Raw genomic sequence first — 21,477 nt, 5'->3', positions numbered from 1 at the left:
GTTGTGGGGAAAAATCCCTCCCAGTGGCCATGTGGTCTGCAGGTCTGTGTTTCATTTGGAATTTTACAAACTCACACCCAAGATTATTGACTATAAAACACTGCAAGGCAGGAACATACTGTACAAGTTATTTTCCTTAAATGGCCTGTAATGTTATTACCAGAAATAAATATAATTTCATTGGGCAGGAGGGGAGGGGTAACTGAGCATGTGTGTTTTTAACAATATCTAGGTAGCTGTTTTATCAGGGCTATAATCTGTGGGGGGCAACATGGCACAAAGATGGAATAGTGGGGTAGAAACAGAAGCCACACAGAAAGACCTGGGTGGTGTGGCTTAGTAGGGCCAGTACTTGCCCCAGCAAGGGGGAATAAGGGAGCACCTCCATCTCCATTCACTTCAGCAGACCACCCAACCTGCCTGGTCTGTGGGAGGGGGAGAAACAAAAAATCAGGGGAAGGGAGGACGTGACACCTTTGGGTGGACAAATGACAACAAATGTTAGGGGGGCACAAATATACTTAATCTCTGTGTGCACTAAAATGTCTAGTTACAGAGTTGTGAGAGGAACTGGTCTGCTGCTTTGGCCCATAGGGCTGCGCTCAGATCAGCATAACAAGGCCAACAGCGGTATAGGCACAGTGCTGTGCTTCTGCTACCTCGCCCGATGCAGCCTGCACAGATAAGGGACCAGACTCTGCTATTATGACCCATGCTCTTGTGTGTTACCCACACGCTCATTCTCCCCTGCGCCCCCAGACTCTTGGGTTCAATGCTGCATGGCCCGTGGCCAGCCCCATTACATGTCTCTTCCTCAGTTTCCCCCACTGGGGGATGACAGGCCCCCTCTCCCCTTCCCACGGCTGAGGGAGGGGGAGCCCTGTGATCGGAAACGCAGCGCCTCCGGAGCAACATTTACACCAGCTGGGGAAGGAGTCGGAGCGCCCGGCCCGGCCCGGCCCGGCGAGCCGGGGACGCTCCTGCGGGGTGGGGCTCCTGACGCCAGCGGAAGCTCGGCACTAGGGGCTGGGCTAACCCAGGCCCATGGGCGTCCCCGCGTGAGTCCTCGGAGAGCAGGGCAGCGGCTTGTGTCCTGCCCGCCGAGCCCGGGCAACCCCGAGCCGGCCGCTGTCGCATGGGGCTGCTCGGCTGAGCGCGGCTGGAGCGAAGTGGGGCGGCGCCTTGCTCGCTGGCGCGGGGACTGGGAGCTGCTGGGAGTCCTGCCGCCCGGAGTAGCGATGTCTGCGCCTTGCTGCGCGGGCCAGGTGAGCGCCGGGGCGAGTCCGCTCCCCGTGCAGGGCAGCGCTCGGTGACCCAGCTCAGCGGGAGTTCGCGCCGCGCCCGCCCGCCGGCTAGAGCCCCCTAGGCCGGCCGGGACTGCGCTGGGCTGCCCCCTCCCCGGCAGCGGGCTGAGCGGGGCGAGGGAGGCCCGGGGGTGGCGGCGTGAGCAGGCCAATGGATTAAGGCCCCGACCAGCTGGGGCAGGGGGTGTCACTTTTTACTGTGCGGCTTTGCTGGGGGCTGCTGCTGTGACCCTCCTGCCAGTGCTGGGGGGCTGCGGACGGGGAGGCTGGGGCAGGCGCTGAGAGAGTCTCGCCCCGAGTAGCTGCATTGGTGCAGATCCGGGGGCCCCCGCGCTGGTGGGGCCCGGGCCCGTACAGGTGCCGCGCGATCTGCCTTGAGGCTCTGCCTGGCTGCAGAGAGCTGTTGATTGCTGTTGCACTGGCGCAGGTTTCCCTAGCGGGCACTTTGGAGGCTTGCAAGGCTGGGTGGCAGAACAGCTGTGCCTAGGTAGCCAAGGCAAGAGGGGAGGAGAGGTAGACATCGGCCAGAATCGGGTCTGTTACACACAGGTGTAAATCGGGAACAATACGTAGCTTGAGGGGGAATTGTTCTACAGTTATAGCAGCGTGACTGAAACCAGAAAATGGCCCACAGTTAAGTGAGGTGAACCAGTGAGCTCTTGAAAGAGGGTTACAATTCACACCCCTGCGTGATGTAGTTGCATTGACTCATTCCTGGTGAAGATAGTGCTGTGTTGACACTTTTTAGGAATGACTCAACATGAGTAGTGTCAGTGAGCACTAAAGCAGCGTAGCTGTACCTTTTAAAGCAGGGGTGGGGGACCTAAGGCCTGGGGGCCAGATGTGGTCTCCTGCTTGCCTGGATCCGGCCGCCAAGACTCTAGGCTCCTCCCCAGCAATTGGGAGCCTGTGCTGGTGCTCCAGTCCCATGGAACAGAAGTACAAAACATTTACTAGCTTGGGCCCCCCAGACTCTGGTGTGTGAGAGGAATGTGGAAGATGTCTTTCTCCTTCTCAGTCAGGGATCATGTCAGTGAGGGGTGTGTATGTTTGGTTTATTTTGGGGCTGTTTTTTTGCTTCTCACTTGTGTGTGGCTCCTGACTAATTTTTCTGTGGGTCAATGGCCCCTGACCCAAAAAAGGTTCCCTATCTCTGTTTTTAAGTGTAGACCTGCCCAAATCGCACACCTGTGGTAAAAACACACTTTTGCTAGCAGTGAAAATAGAGGGCAGTTTTAACTGGACAATGAAGTAAACGGGGTCTGTGAAGTTGCTTGTGGGTGTGGGTGACTTTGCTCAAATGACAACAGAGGTTGGTCCAATAGAAGATACTAACTGCCTCACCAGCCTGGTATTGTTAGGGGAAGCACAAGCAATCAGCAGATGGGCGAGCAGAGGCTCTCCTTTAAGAAGCCCTAGTGGAGGAATTCACAATAAAATAGCCCCTTTGCGGAGTTTTGGATAGTCAGTATAGTGGAATGAGCTGTTTCTGAAACCCAGTTTGGAAACTATTTATTTCTCTCTAAAGCCAGACTGAGTGCTGAGACCAGTGCTTTATTGTCCAGGAGCTTGGGTAGATGCCAGCTTGCTGCAGCACTGTAGGGCAAGGTAGCAGTTCAGAGAGTCAATGGGGGGTGCTGCACTTAGTGCCTTGACATGTTTTTTTATAGAATGCACCTTTGTCTGATCACTCAGCATGCTTGAATTACAAATACACAGTCAGATGGTGTTAATCTGGCTTGCTAAGAAAATCTGATCACTCAGCATGCTTGAATTACAAATACACAGTCAGATGGTGTTAATCTGGCTTGCTAAGAAAATCCACATTTTAAAAAGCTGTTTAAAAGCTAAAATACTAATATCTATCTAGGTAATACGTGCATGTGAATGGACAGCCTCTCTAGTTTCATTGTGACTTTTATGCTATTAGGTAGGAGTATGCCAATTCTCTCCACCCCCCAAAACAGTCAGTTCTGTATTCAGAAAATGAAATGACATAGCTGTGGAAAGTTTTCCTCCACATTGGAGACATAAAGAAAGTGATTACTGGCATCCCTGAGGAAATGCATTCAGTCTGAGCGGTTCTGTGGTTGTTCTGTTTACTTGCTATACAATACGAAGAAACAAACTGATTCTCAAGGGAAATGTCTTGTGGTATGTGTAATAATTTTTAAAATAACTTTTAGTACCTCTTTGATCATTTAGTAATATACAGAGCATAGTATGGTTGTAATGGCTTTTCCCTTTAATTCAAGATTTTAAATTGGATGTCTTCACTCCTTTTAGTGCAGTTGAACAATCTTGTGAGCTAACATACATTTATAACTTGTGAGCTAACATACGTTTCAGCATTTGTTCTCTGAAATTTCTGCTCCTCAATATGCATTTCTTCTGATAGGAAAAGTTTGACAGGCTATCTTGTTAAATGTCATATTAGCAGAGTTGTAAAATGCATACAGATGTACATTTTAATGGGGTTGGCTCTGCTTATAGAATACTGTGTAAAACTGTCACCATACACAGATTTTTTAATAACTAAAAATGTGCCTTTTTCCAAGGGTGCACGTTATTGGTATCATTGCCAAATTTCAGGTGTCTAATTGTATTCCACCTTCCTAAACCTTTCAGTGTCATTTTAATCAGAAATAATAGCAGCTCCTTCTCTGTTGTGTGCAAAACATTTATACTGATGAAATGTTATAGCTTAGAATTTAAACACAAGAAGCTATAGGTAGGAGTATTGGGCTGGAAATTCAAAAATGGACTGGAGAGACGGAATATTAGAGCATATGCTTTCCTGAACTACAACTCCCATCCTCAGATTCTGAAGAGGAAAAAGGGGGGGGGGGGGGGGAAGGGATACAAAGAGGAAACTGTGATATTAGTACCAGTTAAATCAGAGTAGATGTGGTTCATCTCCTACAGTGGTGGGAAGGCCAGAGTACCTGAATAGGAAATTACCTATTGTAATGCAAGAACCACTCCCTGTTTGTTTAGACTTTGGTTCAGTGTGTCAAATTTGCACATGAATTCCAGCTCAACAGTTTCTCTCTCCAGCCTGTTTTTGGCTATGTCCTCACATGTTGGCAAAAAAATTGTTTTCAATTGCTGGGTCATATGGCGACTTGCACCTGTGTGACACAGTGCACTAAGTTGCACCTTCCTGCTTGGTGGGAAAGTTAAGAACATTGGGTATTCCAAAAAAGCACAGCCTAGGCAAGCTAAAATCTGTCCCTCACCAAGTATTGAGCTCCCTCAGTTGATGAAAAGATTCATTCCAGGTTAGTGTAGACAGTGGTCACCAACCTGTAGATAGAGATCTATTGGTAGATCTTGGAGCCTCTGACAGGTGATCCTAACTTGTCTGGCCAGGAAGCTATCAAGCAATTGCACTGGAGCAATTGCCCCTCCACCCACTGTTGTTGCCCCTGCTGCCCTCCTGCTTGCTGTGTATGGTGTGGGAGTAAGAAGGGTGGGGGGGGGGGTGCTGATGTCAGGGCGTCCCTCCTCCCCACTCTTCTGTACCCTATCTCCACACAGAGAAGGGGATGGAGGGAGGTTGGCAATGCAAATCTCTCTCTCTCTCTCTCATGCACTGCGTGTGTCTGTCATTCTCACAAACACACATTGTCCTTCGCTCTCATCTCCCAACTCAACACACACGTGGGGAGTTGTTACTACTTTTACTGCTTGCAACATGGGTTATATTTGGGTTGTGACTGGTCTGTGCATTTCATAATTTTCATTTTTTTTATGCTTTAATTTAATTGTTTGAGCAGTGAGTTCTCAAATCCTAACCTATCCTGGCTGGAGTAATTATCCTTGTGGTAATAGCTGCCTATGGGAGTGGCTGGCACGTCCCTGTAGCCCCAGAGAGAGGCAGAGCAGGGGTGTTCCACATTGATCAAAAACAGGGAACCGTGGCCAGTACAAGCTGTGGGCTCAGTGCCTGTAGATGAAGGGCACCACATGGCACTAGGGAGCCACTTCGGTACATGCCAGCTGCTTTCAGGAGTGGTGCAGGGCCAGGGCAGGAGTAAGCCTGCCTTAACTCCACTGCTCCACCACCCGCAAACTGTCTGTTAAGTGGTGCCCAGCCAGCGCCTGCTTCCTGAACCTCTGTCCCAACCCTGAACCTCCTCCTACACCCAAACTCTTGCTCCAGATGTGAGACCCCTTGAATCCCAACTCCTTCCCACAGCCTACACCTTGAAACCCCCTCCTGGACCCTGATCCTCCACCCTGGGCTAAGCCCAGAGTCCCTCCCACACTCTGAATCCTTTGGCCCAAGACCAAAGCCTGCACTCCAACCCCTACTCCATCCTGGTGAAAGTGAATGAGGAGGGGGAAGAAAGGGGCATGGAACGAGCAGAGTGAGGCCTCAGAGAAGGGGTGGAGCAGTGGCTGGGCCTCAGAAGGAAGGAAGGGGGCCAAGAGTATTTGGGTTTGAGGTAGATCTTGCATTGCACTTAAATTGAAAAAGTGATCTTGTGGTTTAAAAAGGTTGGAGACCTCTGGCGTAGGAGTTCCCGTCACCCAATCTTCTACCACTACAATAACATTGGGAAGGGAGAGCATGCCTCTTGAGAAGGGAGAGTGTGCCTAGCGGAGGAATGGGCAACCCATTAAACCACAGAGAGCCGGAACAGCAGCAGAAAAAATTGTTGAGTTCCCCACCAGCCAGAGTTGTTGAGCGAAAAAAAAAAAAAAAAAAAAAAAAAAAGCTGCCCCTTTAAAAACCACGGGTTAGGCTTTTTTTGCCACATCAGGCTCCTGCCGGCCGACACCATTTTGCTGCAGCAGACGGCTCCCCTGCCCCTGGTGAGCTCAGGAAGCCGGGGGCCCTTTGTAGGGGTGCATGGGGCGGCTTCGCGAGCTGCGGGGGAGGCTTCACAAGCCACACTTTCAAGGGTGAAGAGACGGATGTGGCTCGCAAGCCGCAGGTTGGCCACCCCTGGCCTAGAGGGGGACACCATTCAGCACAAATGGATGCTTTTGCACACCGATCTCCTTGAACTAAGAACTGTCAGGAAAGCTGGTAGCTATGATCTTCCTTTAGCCAAGGGCACATCTGTCAAGATCATGATAGACTATGTGGCCTGCTGCATCATCAAGGAGAGACAAGACTTCCTCTCCTTCCCCCATTTTGTGCTGATGCAGTAGTTATGGAATTGGTATGTAGTCAGTCACACCATCATCTCAGCATCTTACCTCCCAGCAGGACAATACTCCCTGCTGCAGGCCCTACTTCTTCCTTGCCTCTGCTTCACCCCTGCCTTTCTCCATGTGTCCAACAAGCCCTGCCCCTGTTCCACCCTTGCTGCTTTCCATCCCCTCACCCCCATTGTAGCCCTTCGATCCTGACTTTGGAATTCTTCATATTAGAGCTTGATTACTCAGTGGTTCTCAGTTAGAGACTTCCTGTTCTGTGAAAATACAATGGATACAGTCAAACAGCTGGAAGATCTTTACGCAAATTATTAATTTCAAAAACAGAAGAGATTTCACTATTGGTGTACCCAGTGACAGCTTTTTTGATTAATTTTTTTTCCTTATCTGCTGTCATTGACTACCTGTTGCAATTGAAAAAAATAAGGTCTCTCCAAAGTTCCATCAAAGTTCATTGATAGCTATTCTGACTTTTAAGTCCTCCAAGGTTTTCTCAGTGTTTCCTCATGACAGCCACATTTAACCTTTTCTGCAGATTAGAAAATCTACCCATGTATGGCATTTACCCTCTGTCTTTAATTGGCCCATGAAACCCCTCTTTTAGCCAATGGCTATCTGTTCTTTTTTTTACCTGTCTGTGAAAATTGCTTTCTGGCTAGACTGTCCCTTTATAATATTCTTCAGGGAGAAAGTTTCATTCTGACTACAGCCAACACTCATCAGTCAGCTGCTTTTCGATATGGCACGATTTTACCTATTTTTAAATTTTTTATAATTTATTATTAACCATAATGTGCCTTTTTATTCCCCAAAAATAAGCTTACCCTGCCGTCAGCATGTCTGTATAAAGGACACAGGTGCTATGCCTTCAGCCTATCTATTTAAAAAGCACCTTTACCTCTCATGTCTCCCTATTGTCTTTTTCTTGGTTTTCTGTTTGCTTGTCTATGTTTCTATTAGAATATTGGCACCTACCCTTTTGAGCTAGGCTATAGAGACACATTCCTCATTATACTTGATATCTGTGATTTATTTCAAACACTTTGTGCCAGTCATGGGAAGCATTACTGGATTTAATGTCAAAGTACTTAGTTTTATTGTATAACTTGTTGGCCTTAGGAGAATTTATTCCCTATATCTGTCATAAAATCGTAGAACATTAGGTTTGAAAGAGACCTCAGGAGGTCATCTAGTCACTTAAGTATATGGATTAATATTACTTTGTTTCAAGACCAAGCCATGCCAAACCTCTTACTTGGTGATGCCTGTCTCAATAACTATATTCAGATTTCTCAGGGGGGAAAAAAATTCTTGTGAATTATTACAGTCGCACAGTTCCAAACTCTTAACTGCTTTGCTCCAGTATTTCTCTAACTTCAAATTAAAATTAATAGCAGCAAAACATCTAGTATTAAGTTCACTGTGTGACACATTCTTGCTAAGTGATTATTGGAATCCTGCTTTGAAAGTATTTGTTTACAAAATATAATCTCTACAACTGATCTGAAACAGGAAATGTCCAAACTTGTTTAAAATGAACACACTAGAACCCTCATTCTTGTAATTAATTTTAAACATGAATGAAGTCTAATTTTAAAAAAAAGTCATCTTTTTGTTTTTTAAATTTTTGTTAGCTCTTTTAGTAGATTCCCTCTTCCTCTCTGGAATGTAATGAAGGATATAGTTTATACTAAACCTCCACAATAGTGTATTGCTTTTGATTATATAAAAACATCTGTTTAAATTCACAGGAAACAGGATTTTATGTTTGTCTTTTCTTCTGTAGTTTGTCTCATGAGAGTAAAGTTGAGCTTACATTTAAGGAAAGCAGATGTTTATGGAAAATCTTGATTAACATTGCAATGTTTTTCCTTTGTTAAATGAATGAAAATTAAATATTAAATACTTTTATACAACAATATTATGTAGTGTTGAAGTAGCTGTTGAGAATATAATAGAATATCTTGTAAAAAAAAATTGAATTCTATGTAATTATTGATATTTAATCAGGTCTATCTGTCAAATTATATAAACTGCTTCCTCAGTCTATACCACTGCATTTAGCAATTGTATCTTGTGATAAAGTTCAATAAAATCCGCCCTTAACGAAATATTAAATTTTTAGATACTCAGTTCTAATTCATTTTAACTACAAGTTTTTGTGGTTCGTTTTTTAAAATCTAATTATCTTTTGGACTGTCTTCTGGCTTTTTCAATTCCCCCCTGCCTACCCACGATGTGTGGATGACAGTTGACAAAGTGTTTGCACAAAAATGCAGGTCCTGGTTTTTCTGGATCTCAACTCTCTCCCTTCAGCTTTTGGCTTCCTTGGCTCCCAATTCTAGCAGCAAGCAGATGCAGCCCTCCAGTTCTTCCAGCTCCAAGTGTATAGTTGGCTCCAGTAGCTTGCCCCCTGTAGCCAGCTTGCAGAGGTTTTCCTTGGGCCCTTCTCCGTTAATTCTTCCATTTGGCATTGAGGTGACAAGGGGAATGAGGCTGCTACTGCCAATCTCAGGAAAGAGGGTTGTTCTGAGCTAGCTCCATATCATGGTCTGTTGGAGCCCACAGGGTGGGAGAGGAGGATGGGTACTTCTATACAGCAGGGCAAAAGTCGAATTAAGGCACTCAACTTCAGCTTTGTCAGTTGCGTAGCTGAAGTCAGAATAGCTTAAATCAGCTTTTGGTGCCATCTACACAGCAGGAATTCGAAGGCATTCAACTTCCCTTACTCCTTGTGAAATGAGGGTTACGGGAGTTGGGGTAAAGTCCTCCATCTTGACATTATTTCGAAATAATGGTTTGCTGTGGAGATGCGCATTTTGTTATTTTGAAATAACATCAGTTATTCTGAATAACACTAGACGTACCCTGAGGTGCCCTGGCAATGCAAAGCTAACTGACATAGGAGCTTTCTGCAAGTGTAGAGTGCCCACTAGCTTCTAAAGGGGAGAACCTTCAGGCAGGATTCCTGTGCTGCCTGTGTTAGGTTTCTGTGGCGTTCCAAAGTGGCAGCGCTGTGTGGAGCCCGGGGTCTGCTGGGGTGTCCTCTTTGAAATGCTGTGGTGGTGTTTCAAAGGGGCAGCACTGTCCTATTGGCTAATTGAATAGTCAATGCAAAAATGTATCGACTATTCGATTAGTGAATTACATGCTACTTAACATCCTTTATTCAGTGCACTCCCATTCATATAATGGTTTAGGGCAGCCATCCTGGGCCCCACTTTTTGGGGTTCTCAGTGGCAGATGCTCAACAATCCTATGACAGGACGGACCCCATATTGATCTGGGGCCAGGGTGTTGCTCTTTTTGCCACCAGGGGCCCGACCCAGCTGCAGCTCCGCACCAGGCCTTCCAGTAATTCCTCAGGAAGGGAGGAGGCTTTGGGAAGGGGATGCAGTGGAGGTGGGAGGGGGCAGGAAAAGGCAGGGTGAGGATTTAGACTGCTTTATTGTTGAATCTCTGTCTATACTTTTTCCCCAACCCTGTTCTAAAGTGGCTTCTTAGTGACATTCCAGTTTGGAACACCCAGAATGTCTTAGGTTCAGAGTAAGTAGTGCATAGGCAAGTAGAATTAAAAGTAGAGATGTTAAATCCTGGTTAATTAGTTAACCGATTAAGTATTAGGTTTGCATTTGTGTTTAACCATTAGGCTACGTCTAGACTGGCATGATTTTCTGCAAATGCTTTTAATGGAAAAATTTGTGGAAAAGAGCGTCTAGATTGGCACGGACGCTTTTCCGCCAAAGCACTTTTTGCAGAAAAGCGGCCGTGCCAATCTAGACGTGGTTTTGCGCAAGAAAGCCCCAATCGCCATTTTCACGATGGGGGCTTTTTTGCATAAAACAATACTGCGTTGTCTACACTGGCCCTCTTGCGCAAAAGCATTTGCACAAGAGGGCTTTTGCCCGAACAGGATCAGCACAGTATTTCCACAAGAACATGAGATCGTCAGTGTTCTTGCGGAAATTCAAGCGGCCAGTGTGGACAGCTGGCAAGTTTTTTCTGCAAAAGCCAGTCTAGACACAGCCCTAGTGTTTAACCAGCTAACTGACTACCGTGGGATTCTGGTCTGGGGACCATTTCAGCTCAGCTGGAGCAGTCCCCAATCCACGGAGCTCCCATCCCAGCCCTGTGCTGGGTCTGGGGCTGATTCTGCTGGCTCCCAGCCCCCACATGGGTGGCTGGGGCTGCTGCTGCCTCCTGGCTTCCAGCCCTTGCTGGAGCAGCCCCTGCCTGTGGCGGGCCCAGGCTTCCCATGGGCAGATGCTGCTCTGGACACTGGATCAGCCCCTGTCCATGGCGGCCCTCATGGGTTACTGGTTACCAGGAACAGTAAGTATAACTCGTTTAGGAAGGCCATAAACCCTTTGACAGGATCAGAAGCTGGAGAAAATCCTACCTGTACCAGCTTAGGTGAGTCTCAGTAACAAAGATGCTCTCTCATTGCGAGGGTCTCTCATGTGCTGGGTACTACTGCATGGTGTATTAGCACAGTGAAAGTATTATGAATGATTGGATGAAATACTATAGTAGTAGAAGCTTTTTATAAATTTCAGGACTCCTTGGAAACAGGCTTTTAATATGGTAATTAACCATTATGATTTGAAGACCACCACACTTTCTTATTTTCAGGTTAATTTTACATCTGAAGAATTAATAGCATTTTTGTTTGGTTCAAATACCACATTTCTGTAACCTATTTTGACAGGTTAATGACGGCTTGTGTAGTAATTCTGTGTGGTAATTATTTACACTTTCAGAACACAGTACAAATGTTAACGCCTGCTTTCACCACCCTGGGACGTTAGATAAATGCCCTCATTTTATAGATGGAGAGACCAAAATGAGGATTTAGCCATAGCATTTAGGACAGTCACTGCAAGGCATATTTTTTAAAATATCATCATTATGATTTGCCTAAGGCAGCACAGTGAATCAGTTTTGATGCTGAGATTAATACTACTCTTACTTGAAAAGGTATACATGCATTTATAAGGGTTTTCTGGCGAGATATTGAAAGTTTTTTGGCTACATGTATGGTCTCTAGTCCTTCACAGTCAGCTAGCACAGAAGACCCTGAGCAAATCGGCCAATGACCACAAGATTCATTAAGGCAGTGTTTCCCAATTTTATTTGGCGACGGGACCCTTTTAAACTCAAAAGAATTTTGCGGAATCCCTAATAACAGTCATATATAATATATTCGTATTCAGTTACCCACGTGATCCACGCTCCCTAAGAGTGAGTACGGGGTTTTACGGTGATATATAACAGGCGATTGCATCACTGATTGACTGTATACGCAGCGCTGAGTAGTGATATCATTGTCCCCACTCTGTGGCTAAGCTGGCATTACACAGGGACACTTATTGTGGCAAACAAATGAAAATTGTTTTCAACAAAATTCATAAATACTTAAATATTTTTTTAATCATAAAATGTTATTGTAATGGAATTTTCTCGCAGAACCCTTATTTTCACTTCACAGAACCCTAGGGTTGCCAGGTGGTTTAACAAAAAATACCAAACCTGGAAAAAATTCTGTTGAGAATTATCCCCGCTAGGCTTCCAACACTCCTCACTCCCCTGCCCCTCTCCAGATGCGGCAGGGGAAAATTGACATGTCACATGTCCGGTATTTTCTGTGTTTTTTTTTTACTGGACGGGGACCTGAATAATGGACAGTCCAGGTAAAAACCGAACACCTGGCAGCCCTATGCAACCCCTGGGTTCTGCGGAACACCCTTTGGGAAACAGTGCGTTAAGGGACAAAGGCACCATATTGGCTTTATTGTTGATAAAGCACAGTAATAGCATCTGGGAGACTCTATGATGACACTAAGACATTTATGCCCTTTACAGTGCATTCAGCTCAGTAAGTGATGGGACTTTCCACTGTCCCCCAGGCTGGCCAAAGATCCTCCCTGCAAGACACAACTTTATATCCTCATACAAACGTAGTAGTCCTACACTCTGATGTCACCTTGTACATTTCGGTTTGATCAAAACATCTCTTGTTTTGAATGTTACCACCATGTAGTTTTTTAGCAAAAACGTGCACATTTTGTAGCACTTTAAGTGCTTTTATTCTTTAAAATAAAACCTCTGAATCACAATCCCCTTGATACATGCTACCATTTTGTTGTTCCAACAGAACTAAAGCTTTTTACTGTGTGCAATGCTAGTAGGGAGATTCTGAAGGTTTTGGTTTAACTGAAGTGCAAGACTACATTTGTGTAAAACACCAGAGAGATTGTTAGGAATTGCATTTCTTACAACATCATTTGTTTTGAAAATTTTTATTTATATACATTATTTTGAAGAGAACCACTTAGTTGTCATACCTGACTACTTGCTCTAACTTAATGATGTGACGTCAATGTATGGGAGCTTTCAGAAAATAGATACTACGCCCACCCAAATATCTTTGTATACATGTAAGGTGTTCCACGTGCTGAAAAAAGGCAGCAAGATGCATCTAAAAGTGGGTAAGCACAGTTGACCAAAATTCTTCACATTCAGTATTAATTAGGACATGTTTTTCACCAAAACTTTTTGTGAAAAAGACTGACAGTATCACAATTTTCCAGAACATTATTTATTTACTGTTATATAAAAATGGTATAGATTTTTTTTTTCCAAAATAATTTTTGAAATCATTATTGACATTTTCCATTTATAAAAATACTGTTTTCAGAAGGAAAACAGTTTATGCTAAACAAAAAATATGGAGGGAAAGTGCAGTAATTAAAAAAGCGTCCATTTTGAGCCCTGCAAAATGGAAACAACTCTACAATTTTTTGCTAAATGCTTTTTGACCCGCTATATTGATAGTAAACTAAATTAGAAGCCTTTCACTGATTGAGTTGTTACTTACAGTACACTTGAAAATAAATGGTATGAGTTGAGAAAGTGTTAACTTATACTCTGGACTTCTGGTTTCCTGGCTTTTGTCAGCTTGTATGAAAGCTTTAACACTCAGGGTTTTCTTTAAAATTTTTGTTAAAGGCCTGTGAACTCAGTGCAAAAAATTCCTTTTAAAAACAAAACCTATTTTCATGGAGAAGTGTATAGTGCTTCAAGATTAAAGCAGCCAAATGTCAGGTTAAATCAATATGTAGGCAATTTACTTGTACTGTTTCCTTGTTTCTATGCTTTACATATTGCTCAGGCAATTATTTTTCAAAAATGTATAATTTAGATTTTCTGTCAATGCTGATACGTCATGCATGACAGTTTATACTATTCTGTTTATACAGTTCCCAATTTTGAATATTAGTAGGTCATACAAAACTAAAGACCATGAAAAATGTGTCACGGACCATGAAATCCGGTCTCCCTCTGTGAGATTTATTTTTTTCTTTGTTTTTATCCTATATTATACTGATTTCACTGGGGAGACTAGTTTTTCTCAAACTGGAAGGTCCTGACCCAAAAGGGAATTGCAGGAGGGTCACAAGGTTATTTTAAGTGGTGAGGGTGATAATTGCCACCCTTACTTCTGGGCTGACCGCAGAGCTGGGTGGCTGGAGAGCAGCTGCTGTTGGCTGGTCAGTGTACTCTGAAGGTGATGCCCCGCCAGCAGCAGCACAGAAGTAAGGGTGACAATATCAGACTGTGCCACCTTTACTTCTGCCATGCTGATGGTGGTGGCTCATTGTTAGGTGGCTGCTTGCTGGAAGCCAGCTCTAATCTCCAGCTTCCCAGCTCTGATGGCAGAGCCACTGCTGTTGGGGGCGAAAGAATTAATATGTTTGGAATGTCCTCTTTGCATTAGTGGTTAAGGATTCAGCCACAGCAGGTATTGCCTTGGACATGCTTTTTCCTTTTGTTTTTGTAGTTTGGGATGATAGGGTCCTGTTGAGATTAGTATTATGTTTTGATATATATAACCTTGTTCTCTCTCTGTGTGTTCTGTAGCCTAGGAAACCAGATAAGTATGGAGCTGCTCTACCTTGTTCTATCTCTTGCTTATCCTTGGCCTACATAATATTTTCAGGGTTAACCCCCTTGTAATCTCTGTAATTTGTTAGTTTGTAGTATAGGAATTTGTTGATTTAATTACAAATTATATAGTAGTAATTAGAGGTGGGTATAATTGTATTCATTGTTTACTTATTAATATTCATTTTATGGGAGTTAACATTATTAAATAAGGTTTTAGGAAAAGTAATGATGTGCATGTGAATTAACACACTGAAATAGATAAAAGGTTTTGACTATTGCCAATTCAGGGCCACTCCTATGTGTGTTGAATGTCTGAGGTAAACGTGCATAGGTAATAAAGCACTCCTTTCTACTCCATCCGCTCCTGAGTCGCCTGTTTCTTCTCTAACAACTGCCAGCAATAGCACAGAAGTTAGGGTTAAGAGTATCACAACCAGGGCTGGCTTGAGCCATTCCTGCGCCCTGGGCAGCAGGTGCGAAGCGCCTGATGGCAGCTGTAAGAGGCGCTCCTGGCCCCGGGCGCGCGGTGCCTGATGGCAGCTCTAATGGGTGCCGCACAGCCCCTGGGCGCGCGGTGCCTGATGGCAGCTCTAAGAGGCACCGGACGCACGGCACCCCTTCCAGCTACCATGAGGTGCCCCCCATATGTTGGTGCCCCGGGTAGTTGCCCGGCTAGCATCCCACCCCTTAGTCTGGCCCTGATCACAACTCTCCTCCTCCCCCCATTACAATAACCTGAGCTCCACCACCCGTATCCTACACTTTAATGACCTACAAAATGTGTCTGCTTTAGCCCTTTGTCTTGTGGGATACTTTTGACAGTCTCAGAACACAAGTTCAGTGGGACTGTATCTGCTACCAAGTAATAGAGCTTAACCCCTGTGTCCCGGTTTAAATCCACCTCAGACTCTCCAATCCCATGGGATCCTGGGAGCCTGAATCTGAGCCCTGGGATGACATGATTTGTGTGTGACTGGAAGGAGGGTTAGGCTTGAGCCTGTGCTCAAATACTGGGCTTAAACTCCAGGGTGGATCAGTGATTCTCTTACCTCTCCCAGTCAGCTACCTCTCTTAGCAGCAGACCCCTGGTTGTGAACAGTGTAGAGCAGGGGTGGGGAATCTTTTTTTGGGTCAGGACCACTGACCCACAGAAACATAAGTTGGGGGCTGCACACAGGTGAGAAACAAAAGTAAAACCACCTCTAACCAGCGTGGGCTCCCCAGTGAGCGTGGGGGAGGAGAGAGCTATGAGCCACAGGGGCCAGATCCAGGCAAGGTGGGGGCAGCATCCGGCCCCTGGGCCTTAGGTTCCGCACCTCTGGTGTAGAGGGAGATGCAGGAGATGAGCTTGGAGACAGCTGCTGCTGAGAGAGAATCAGCTAGAGTGAGTGAGGGAGGAGCTCATCATCAAATGTGGGTGTTTCCAGTGGAGAGCCAAAGGGATCTGTAGTAGTTACAGGGTATTTGACATTTCAGTGGTCTAAATTACCCTGGTAATAAAATTTGGCTTCAGTGATCCCCACCTGGCCTCCCTCCCCTTTTCCTGCCTTATTCTGAATAAGGTGTCCATGAACTTTTGTTTATTGCCCACATCCTGTCTCAGACTTTTACTTAAAGCAGGCATGTCCAAAGTCCGGCCCGTGGGCCAATTGCGGCCCGTGTTCCAGTTTAATACGGCCCCACAGGTAATTTGGCAATATCTATCTTTTATGGCCCCCAACGAATCCATATGTACTGAGATGAATACATTGTAAAATCTCAGTTAATGTCAGTTGGTCTAAATCAGTTATAAATATATTTAGACACAACATGTATACTTGGTGTTATGTTCCTGTTCATATTTTTTGAACTTAAAAGTTGACAGACAACCTTTATTACCAATAATATGTAATGTACTTTACAATGTTCCTGACATATATTTCAGCTTCCTGGATTTTTTATCATCTGGCCTTCAGATATGAAAGGCAGAGTGATTTAACACCTGTTTAGATTTGTCATCCATGTGATGAAATGAAAAGTATGCCGTTTGCAATAAACTTTGCATAAAATAGTTAATTTGCGTTTAATTTTAATGGTTCAAAGACTGTCAGGCAAAATGGTCGGCCCTCACGCATGTTCACTTCATCAAATCTGGCCCTCTTTGAAAAAAGTTTGGACACCCCTGACTTAAAGTAACCCTAACCCTGACAATATCTTAATCTTAAACAGAGTTTGCCCCTGTCTATGCTATTCCCGTGAGCAGCACTATTTCAGTTAAACCAGGGGTTCCCAACCTTTTTCGGTCCCCGTACCTCCTTGGCTTTTAGTAAACCTTCCCATACCCCCCTATTCAATATGAAAGGAAATAAATTCTAGACTCTAGAATCCACTTTTTTCACTTTCACTACTACTTTTGGAATATTTCAATTATGATACTCTAGTTATTTACCAAATATTCCCCGTACACCCTTGACAAGCTTCTCATACCCCCTGAGGGTACGCATACCCCAGGTTGGAAACCCCTGAGCTAAACCAATTGCTGAAATGGTGCTGCCTTGGGCTATGTCTAGACTGCATTCCTCTCTCGAAAGAAGAATGCAAATGAAGCAGATCGAAAATTCAAAAGAAGTACAGATTTCCATAAGATTTGCATGCGAGCGCTTTTTCAAAAAAGGGTTTTTTTGGGGGAAGCCCCCTCCCCCAAAGTCTAGACAGGGTTCTTTAAAAAAAAAAAAGATTTGCAAATCTGTGCTTTATTTGAATTTTAGATTGGCTTCATTTGCATTCCTCTTTCGAGAGAGGATTGCAATCTAGTGGAGCCCTTCAAGAGAAAGCTGTCTTCTGCCAGAACACAGTCACAGGACCTGGTTTTGAAAATGCAAATTACTGACAGGAGTGCTGCAACTCTGAGTGGGCACACCCAGGCAATGTCTGTATTTGTGACCTGCTGCACATTTAAAACTTAAGAAAAATCCCTCCAGTTTATACACAGAGGGGCATAATTATGCATTAAATTAGATCACAAATCACCTTAATTTTATACCCATCACAAAATACTGGTTTGTGGCATACTCAGCTATGACTATTAAAAGAGGAAGTGTTAAGAAGCCATCTGAGACTCAGGTAAAGAAATTATCAAAATGTTCCCTTCAATTAAATTAGTTTTTTCATGTTGACAGTTTCCCACTAAAAAAAAAAAGATTCCTATATGTTCTATGAAACCTATTAGAGAAACTTCTCAAAGCATTTATAACCTAACTGGAATTTCAATATCCAGTAAAATAGGACCTAACCCCTAACATGGCAGACACTTGCCACTACAGCATCTTGTGCTTAAATAATTAGGAGCACCATTTGTTAGTATTTCTTTCTGTGGCTGTTCATTTGTAAAGTGAAAGATCTTTGGCAGAAAGAATAGATGTCTGCAAACTAAGTACAAGGGTTTATCCTATTTTCTCTCTTGACCCATCTGTCAAGGGATGATTGAGGCTGGATATTGTTAAACTTTTGTAAATTTTGCAGTTCACAAGTCATTGACCACTTCATTTGTAAATCTTATGGCCTAGATCAGTGTTTCCCAATTTTATTTGGCTGAGGAACCCTTTTCAGCTTTTCAAAATTTCAAGGAACCCCTAGGTTTCTCAAGCAAAAAAAAGGGGGTGGGGTGGGGGAGGAGAGAGGGACCCACCAATTCATGACCCAAGACCTCCCCATGTCCTTTCTGTGAGGCCTCATCCACTCTGTTCCCCTCCTCTCCATCACTTGCTATACCCAGCCCTTATACTTGTCTCAACCTAGTGAGTGAGATGTGGGGTGGGAATGAGGGATTTGGGTGTGGGAAGGGGTGAGAAGTATAAGCTCTGGGAGGGAATTTGGATGCAGGAGAAAGGGCTGTTGACTCAGGGAGGGGGCTTTAGGCTGGGGAGTGTTGGGTTCAGGTGGAAGGTTGGGGTGCTGAACAAGCCAGGGTTCCGCGGAGCACCAATTGGGAAACACTGGCCTAGATAATACTGAAGTAATTCTGTTATTTTGAAAAAGAAAACTTGTATTAGGCCTAGTGTAGAGAAGCATCAGTAAGGCATAAGAATGGCCATACTGGGTGAGACGGACCAAAGGTCCATCCAGCCAGTGCCGACAGTGGCAAAATGCCAGGTGCCCCATAGGAAGTGAACCGAACAGGTAATAATCAAGCGATCTCTCTCCTGCTATCCATCTCCACCCTCTGACAAACAGAAGCTAGGGGCACCATTACTTACCCATCCTGGCTAATAGCCATTCAAAAGGCATGATCCTTTTGCTCTGTGGAATAGCAAAGAAATGTTAATCTTAATTTGTAAGCAGTAATTTAGAGGGGAGAAAATGAGCCATATTGAAGTCTGTGTTCTACGTAATTAGGCATGTTTTAGAAGTCTGATACTTTTGATTTTGTCAATTTGATCTTATTCTAGCCTTTCCTGTGTCTAGATTACATCCCTTTATCAAAAAAGGGATGTAAAATTAGGCACTTTGAAAGCGCAAATGAAGCGGGGATTTGAATTTCCTGCACTTCATTTGCATAATCACATCATGGCTCTCTTTCGAACAAGTGCCATTTCAAAAGTAAAACTGCGGTCTAGATGCGGTTCTTTCGAAAACGGCAGTTTTTTTTCAGAAGATCTTGTAAACCCATGAGGTCCTTCTCTCCCTCCCTCCTTCCTTTATTTATTCTTGGATCTGGACTTCTTATACTCTGGTTGTCTGAAGAAGTGGGTTTTGCCCATGAAAGCTCATGATACCATCTATGTGTTTTACTAGTCTTTAAGGTGCTAATAGACTATTTGTTGTTGTGAAGTTTTTCCTGTTACAGGCTAACTCAGCTACCCTTCTGAAACAAAGTCATTATTTTGCACAGAAATCTAGCTATCTTGAAATTTAGAAGCATTTCTTATGGATAAATGAATATGTGGTGGCATTTCTGAGGCATCTTTTGGAGGAGAAAGTATTTTTAAAAACTCTGTTGTCCTTTAAGAACATCAGGAAGAAGGAACCCACTGTACAACTCCAGTCGTGCATATATTTTCACACGTGCTTAATGTTCACTACCATGCATAGTTTTACTGATTTCATTGGGATACTTGTGGTCAGAAAGTTCAGCATGAGTGTCAGTCTTTACCTGTTTTTAAGATGGTAAATTGATTTTCCTATAGTTTCATTAACCTGTTTTAAATATCCAATAGTGTGCATTTCTTTCTGAGGTTGAAGTAGGATGAGAGTTTACCAAGTCATACATATACTAGAAAAATGGGTCAAAGTTAAATGGGGTTTAACTAACCTTGATCTAACCATCATCATCTTTCAATGTGCTAGTTAGTATTTACCTTGACTGAATTAGGACTCCAGCTATGCCCCATTATGCTCAATGGAGGTAACTAGTGCTGCACTATGTTCATACTCTTGAAACAAACAAGAGCAAAATGGGTGCAGATTCGTTCTATTTGTTTTTTAAAAGATTTCATCTGTTAGCCAAAACCCTGACTGCTCAGAATAATAGCCTGAAAGATGGAGGTATGGGTATAGACATTGTAGAAAGCCAAGGCCTTGGGTTTTTTATATGTAATGCTTGTAATTGTTGTCAGACTTTTCTGTGGTATTCCAAGTGAAGATAGAACACAGATGTAAGGTTTATTAGTGTGTCGGTCTGAATGCACTCTAGCCTACTGCCTAACTCGTGGAAACTGGAACTCCGCTGAAAAATATTTGTCTATAATGAGTAAACTAAAATTCCTGCCCACTTCATACATTGAACATTTTCAGAGATTGCTTTATAATTAAATCAATTAAGTCATGTAAAAGATGGGAATAAACAAAAAGAGTATCTCTGATGCTTTTCCATCTCTTCACTTTAATGGCAATCACTGCTACCCTACGCGAGGCAGTCAGTCCTGAGGGATAGTAATAGGAACCACAAAGTGGGGTGAAAGGAACATATTCCATATTACAATAGCGAGTGCATAGTTTAGATCACATTGATCACTTGTTAAATTTTTCATTTGTTAGGGATTCAGATTAGTGCTGAACATTCATATCTTGCTTCCAAGGTATTCATGTGTGAAATTTCTGTGTTCAACATTTAGGTGCCAGCATCTTACTCTCCTGGGACAGGGACTGGTTTCTTGTAAATGTGGATAGCACCTTGCATGTTGCAAACTCTTCTGGAACACAGACACTCATAATCAGAGTCACACTAACTTGTGGCCATTTATTTTTATCACCTCTTTATAATTCCCATTATTTTTATAATGTACTAAATGACCTACTATAAATATGATGGCTGCCCAAATATTTTTCTGCACATTGCCAACTGTATCCACAGAAGGCATGAAAAAGTTTCCAATACCCAATAGGTAATCTGTAATTATAATCTATATGAATAGTGTGTGATAAGCAGTGTTCCCTTAATCAGCCCTTGCCAAGTCAAAGGCTCAGGGATCTGAGCATGGAGCTGTCTGACTAGGTGGGGCAGATAATCACCTGTGAAGCTGTGCTGTCACTCAATTTAGAGGGAACACTGGTTATAAATAGTAATCACTTTAAATATAATGCTCAAGGACCTAGCATTAGAATAGCTACATGTTTCTGGATATGAATGAGATTTTACTGTCAGAACTACATAGCACCTGGTTCAAAAAACTCTGTTTCCCCTCAAACTCATGATTGTCAAACTTGCATTCACTTCTAATTTTTTAATGTAGCTTTAACCCCAAAGTGTTTGGATTTCTGTTTTATGGATATTTTTTACTGTACATTTAAGATAAATGGAGTCAGAGCTTAATATTGACTGAATGAAAAAAAATAGGGCTGTCAATTAACCTGCATTAATGCCTGCAATGCACAGGATTAACACGTTAATCGAAGGCATTAATGCTGTGCTGCCCCTTTAAAGTGCCACTCTGGCACTTCAAAGAGGATTGGCAACAGCGGAGCTGTGGGTCAGCTGGAGTCCCTGGCTGATACTGGGCTCTGCTGTTGCAAAGCCACTATGAAATGCCAGAGTGGCACTTCAAAGGGGCTTTGCAACTTGGAGATGGGGATCAGCTGG

At 43.7% G+C, this 21,477-nt stretch overlaps 1 protein-coding gene across 2 annotated transcripts in view; it reads left to right on the top strand.

The window, feature by feature from the left end:
* The first annotated feature begins 984 nt into the window (after positions 1-984).
* The window catches only part of SERINC5 (serine incorporator 5), a 62,419-nt gene continuing 41,926 nt past the window's right edge, over positions 985-21,477 (top strand). Inside the window, exon 1 of one of the 2 annotated variants that reach the window (XM_075932344.1) lies at positions 985-1,265. Coding sequence is in view for 1 of the 2 variants with exons in the window: in XM_006119154.4 (XP_006119216.1) it covers positions 1,239-1,265 (27 nt within the window). In the remaining variant the exon portion in view is untranslated. The remainder of the gene's footprint in view (positions 1,266-21,477) is intronic. The other variant, XM_006119154.4, reaches the window with a different exon arrangement.

Source organism: Pelodiscus sinensis, chromosome 6 (genome assembly GCF_049634645.1).
Source record: "Pelodiscus sinensis isolate JC-2024 chromosome 6, ASM4963464v1, whole genome shotgun sequence".
In the NCBI taxonomy this organism is placed as follows: Eukaryota; Metazoa; Chordata; order Testudines; family Trionychidae; genus Pelodiscus; species Pelodiscus sinensis.
The sequence above is the reverse complement of the archived record's forward strand: the minus strand, read 5'-3'. Positions and strand labels throughout refer to the sequence as shown.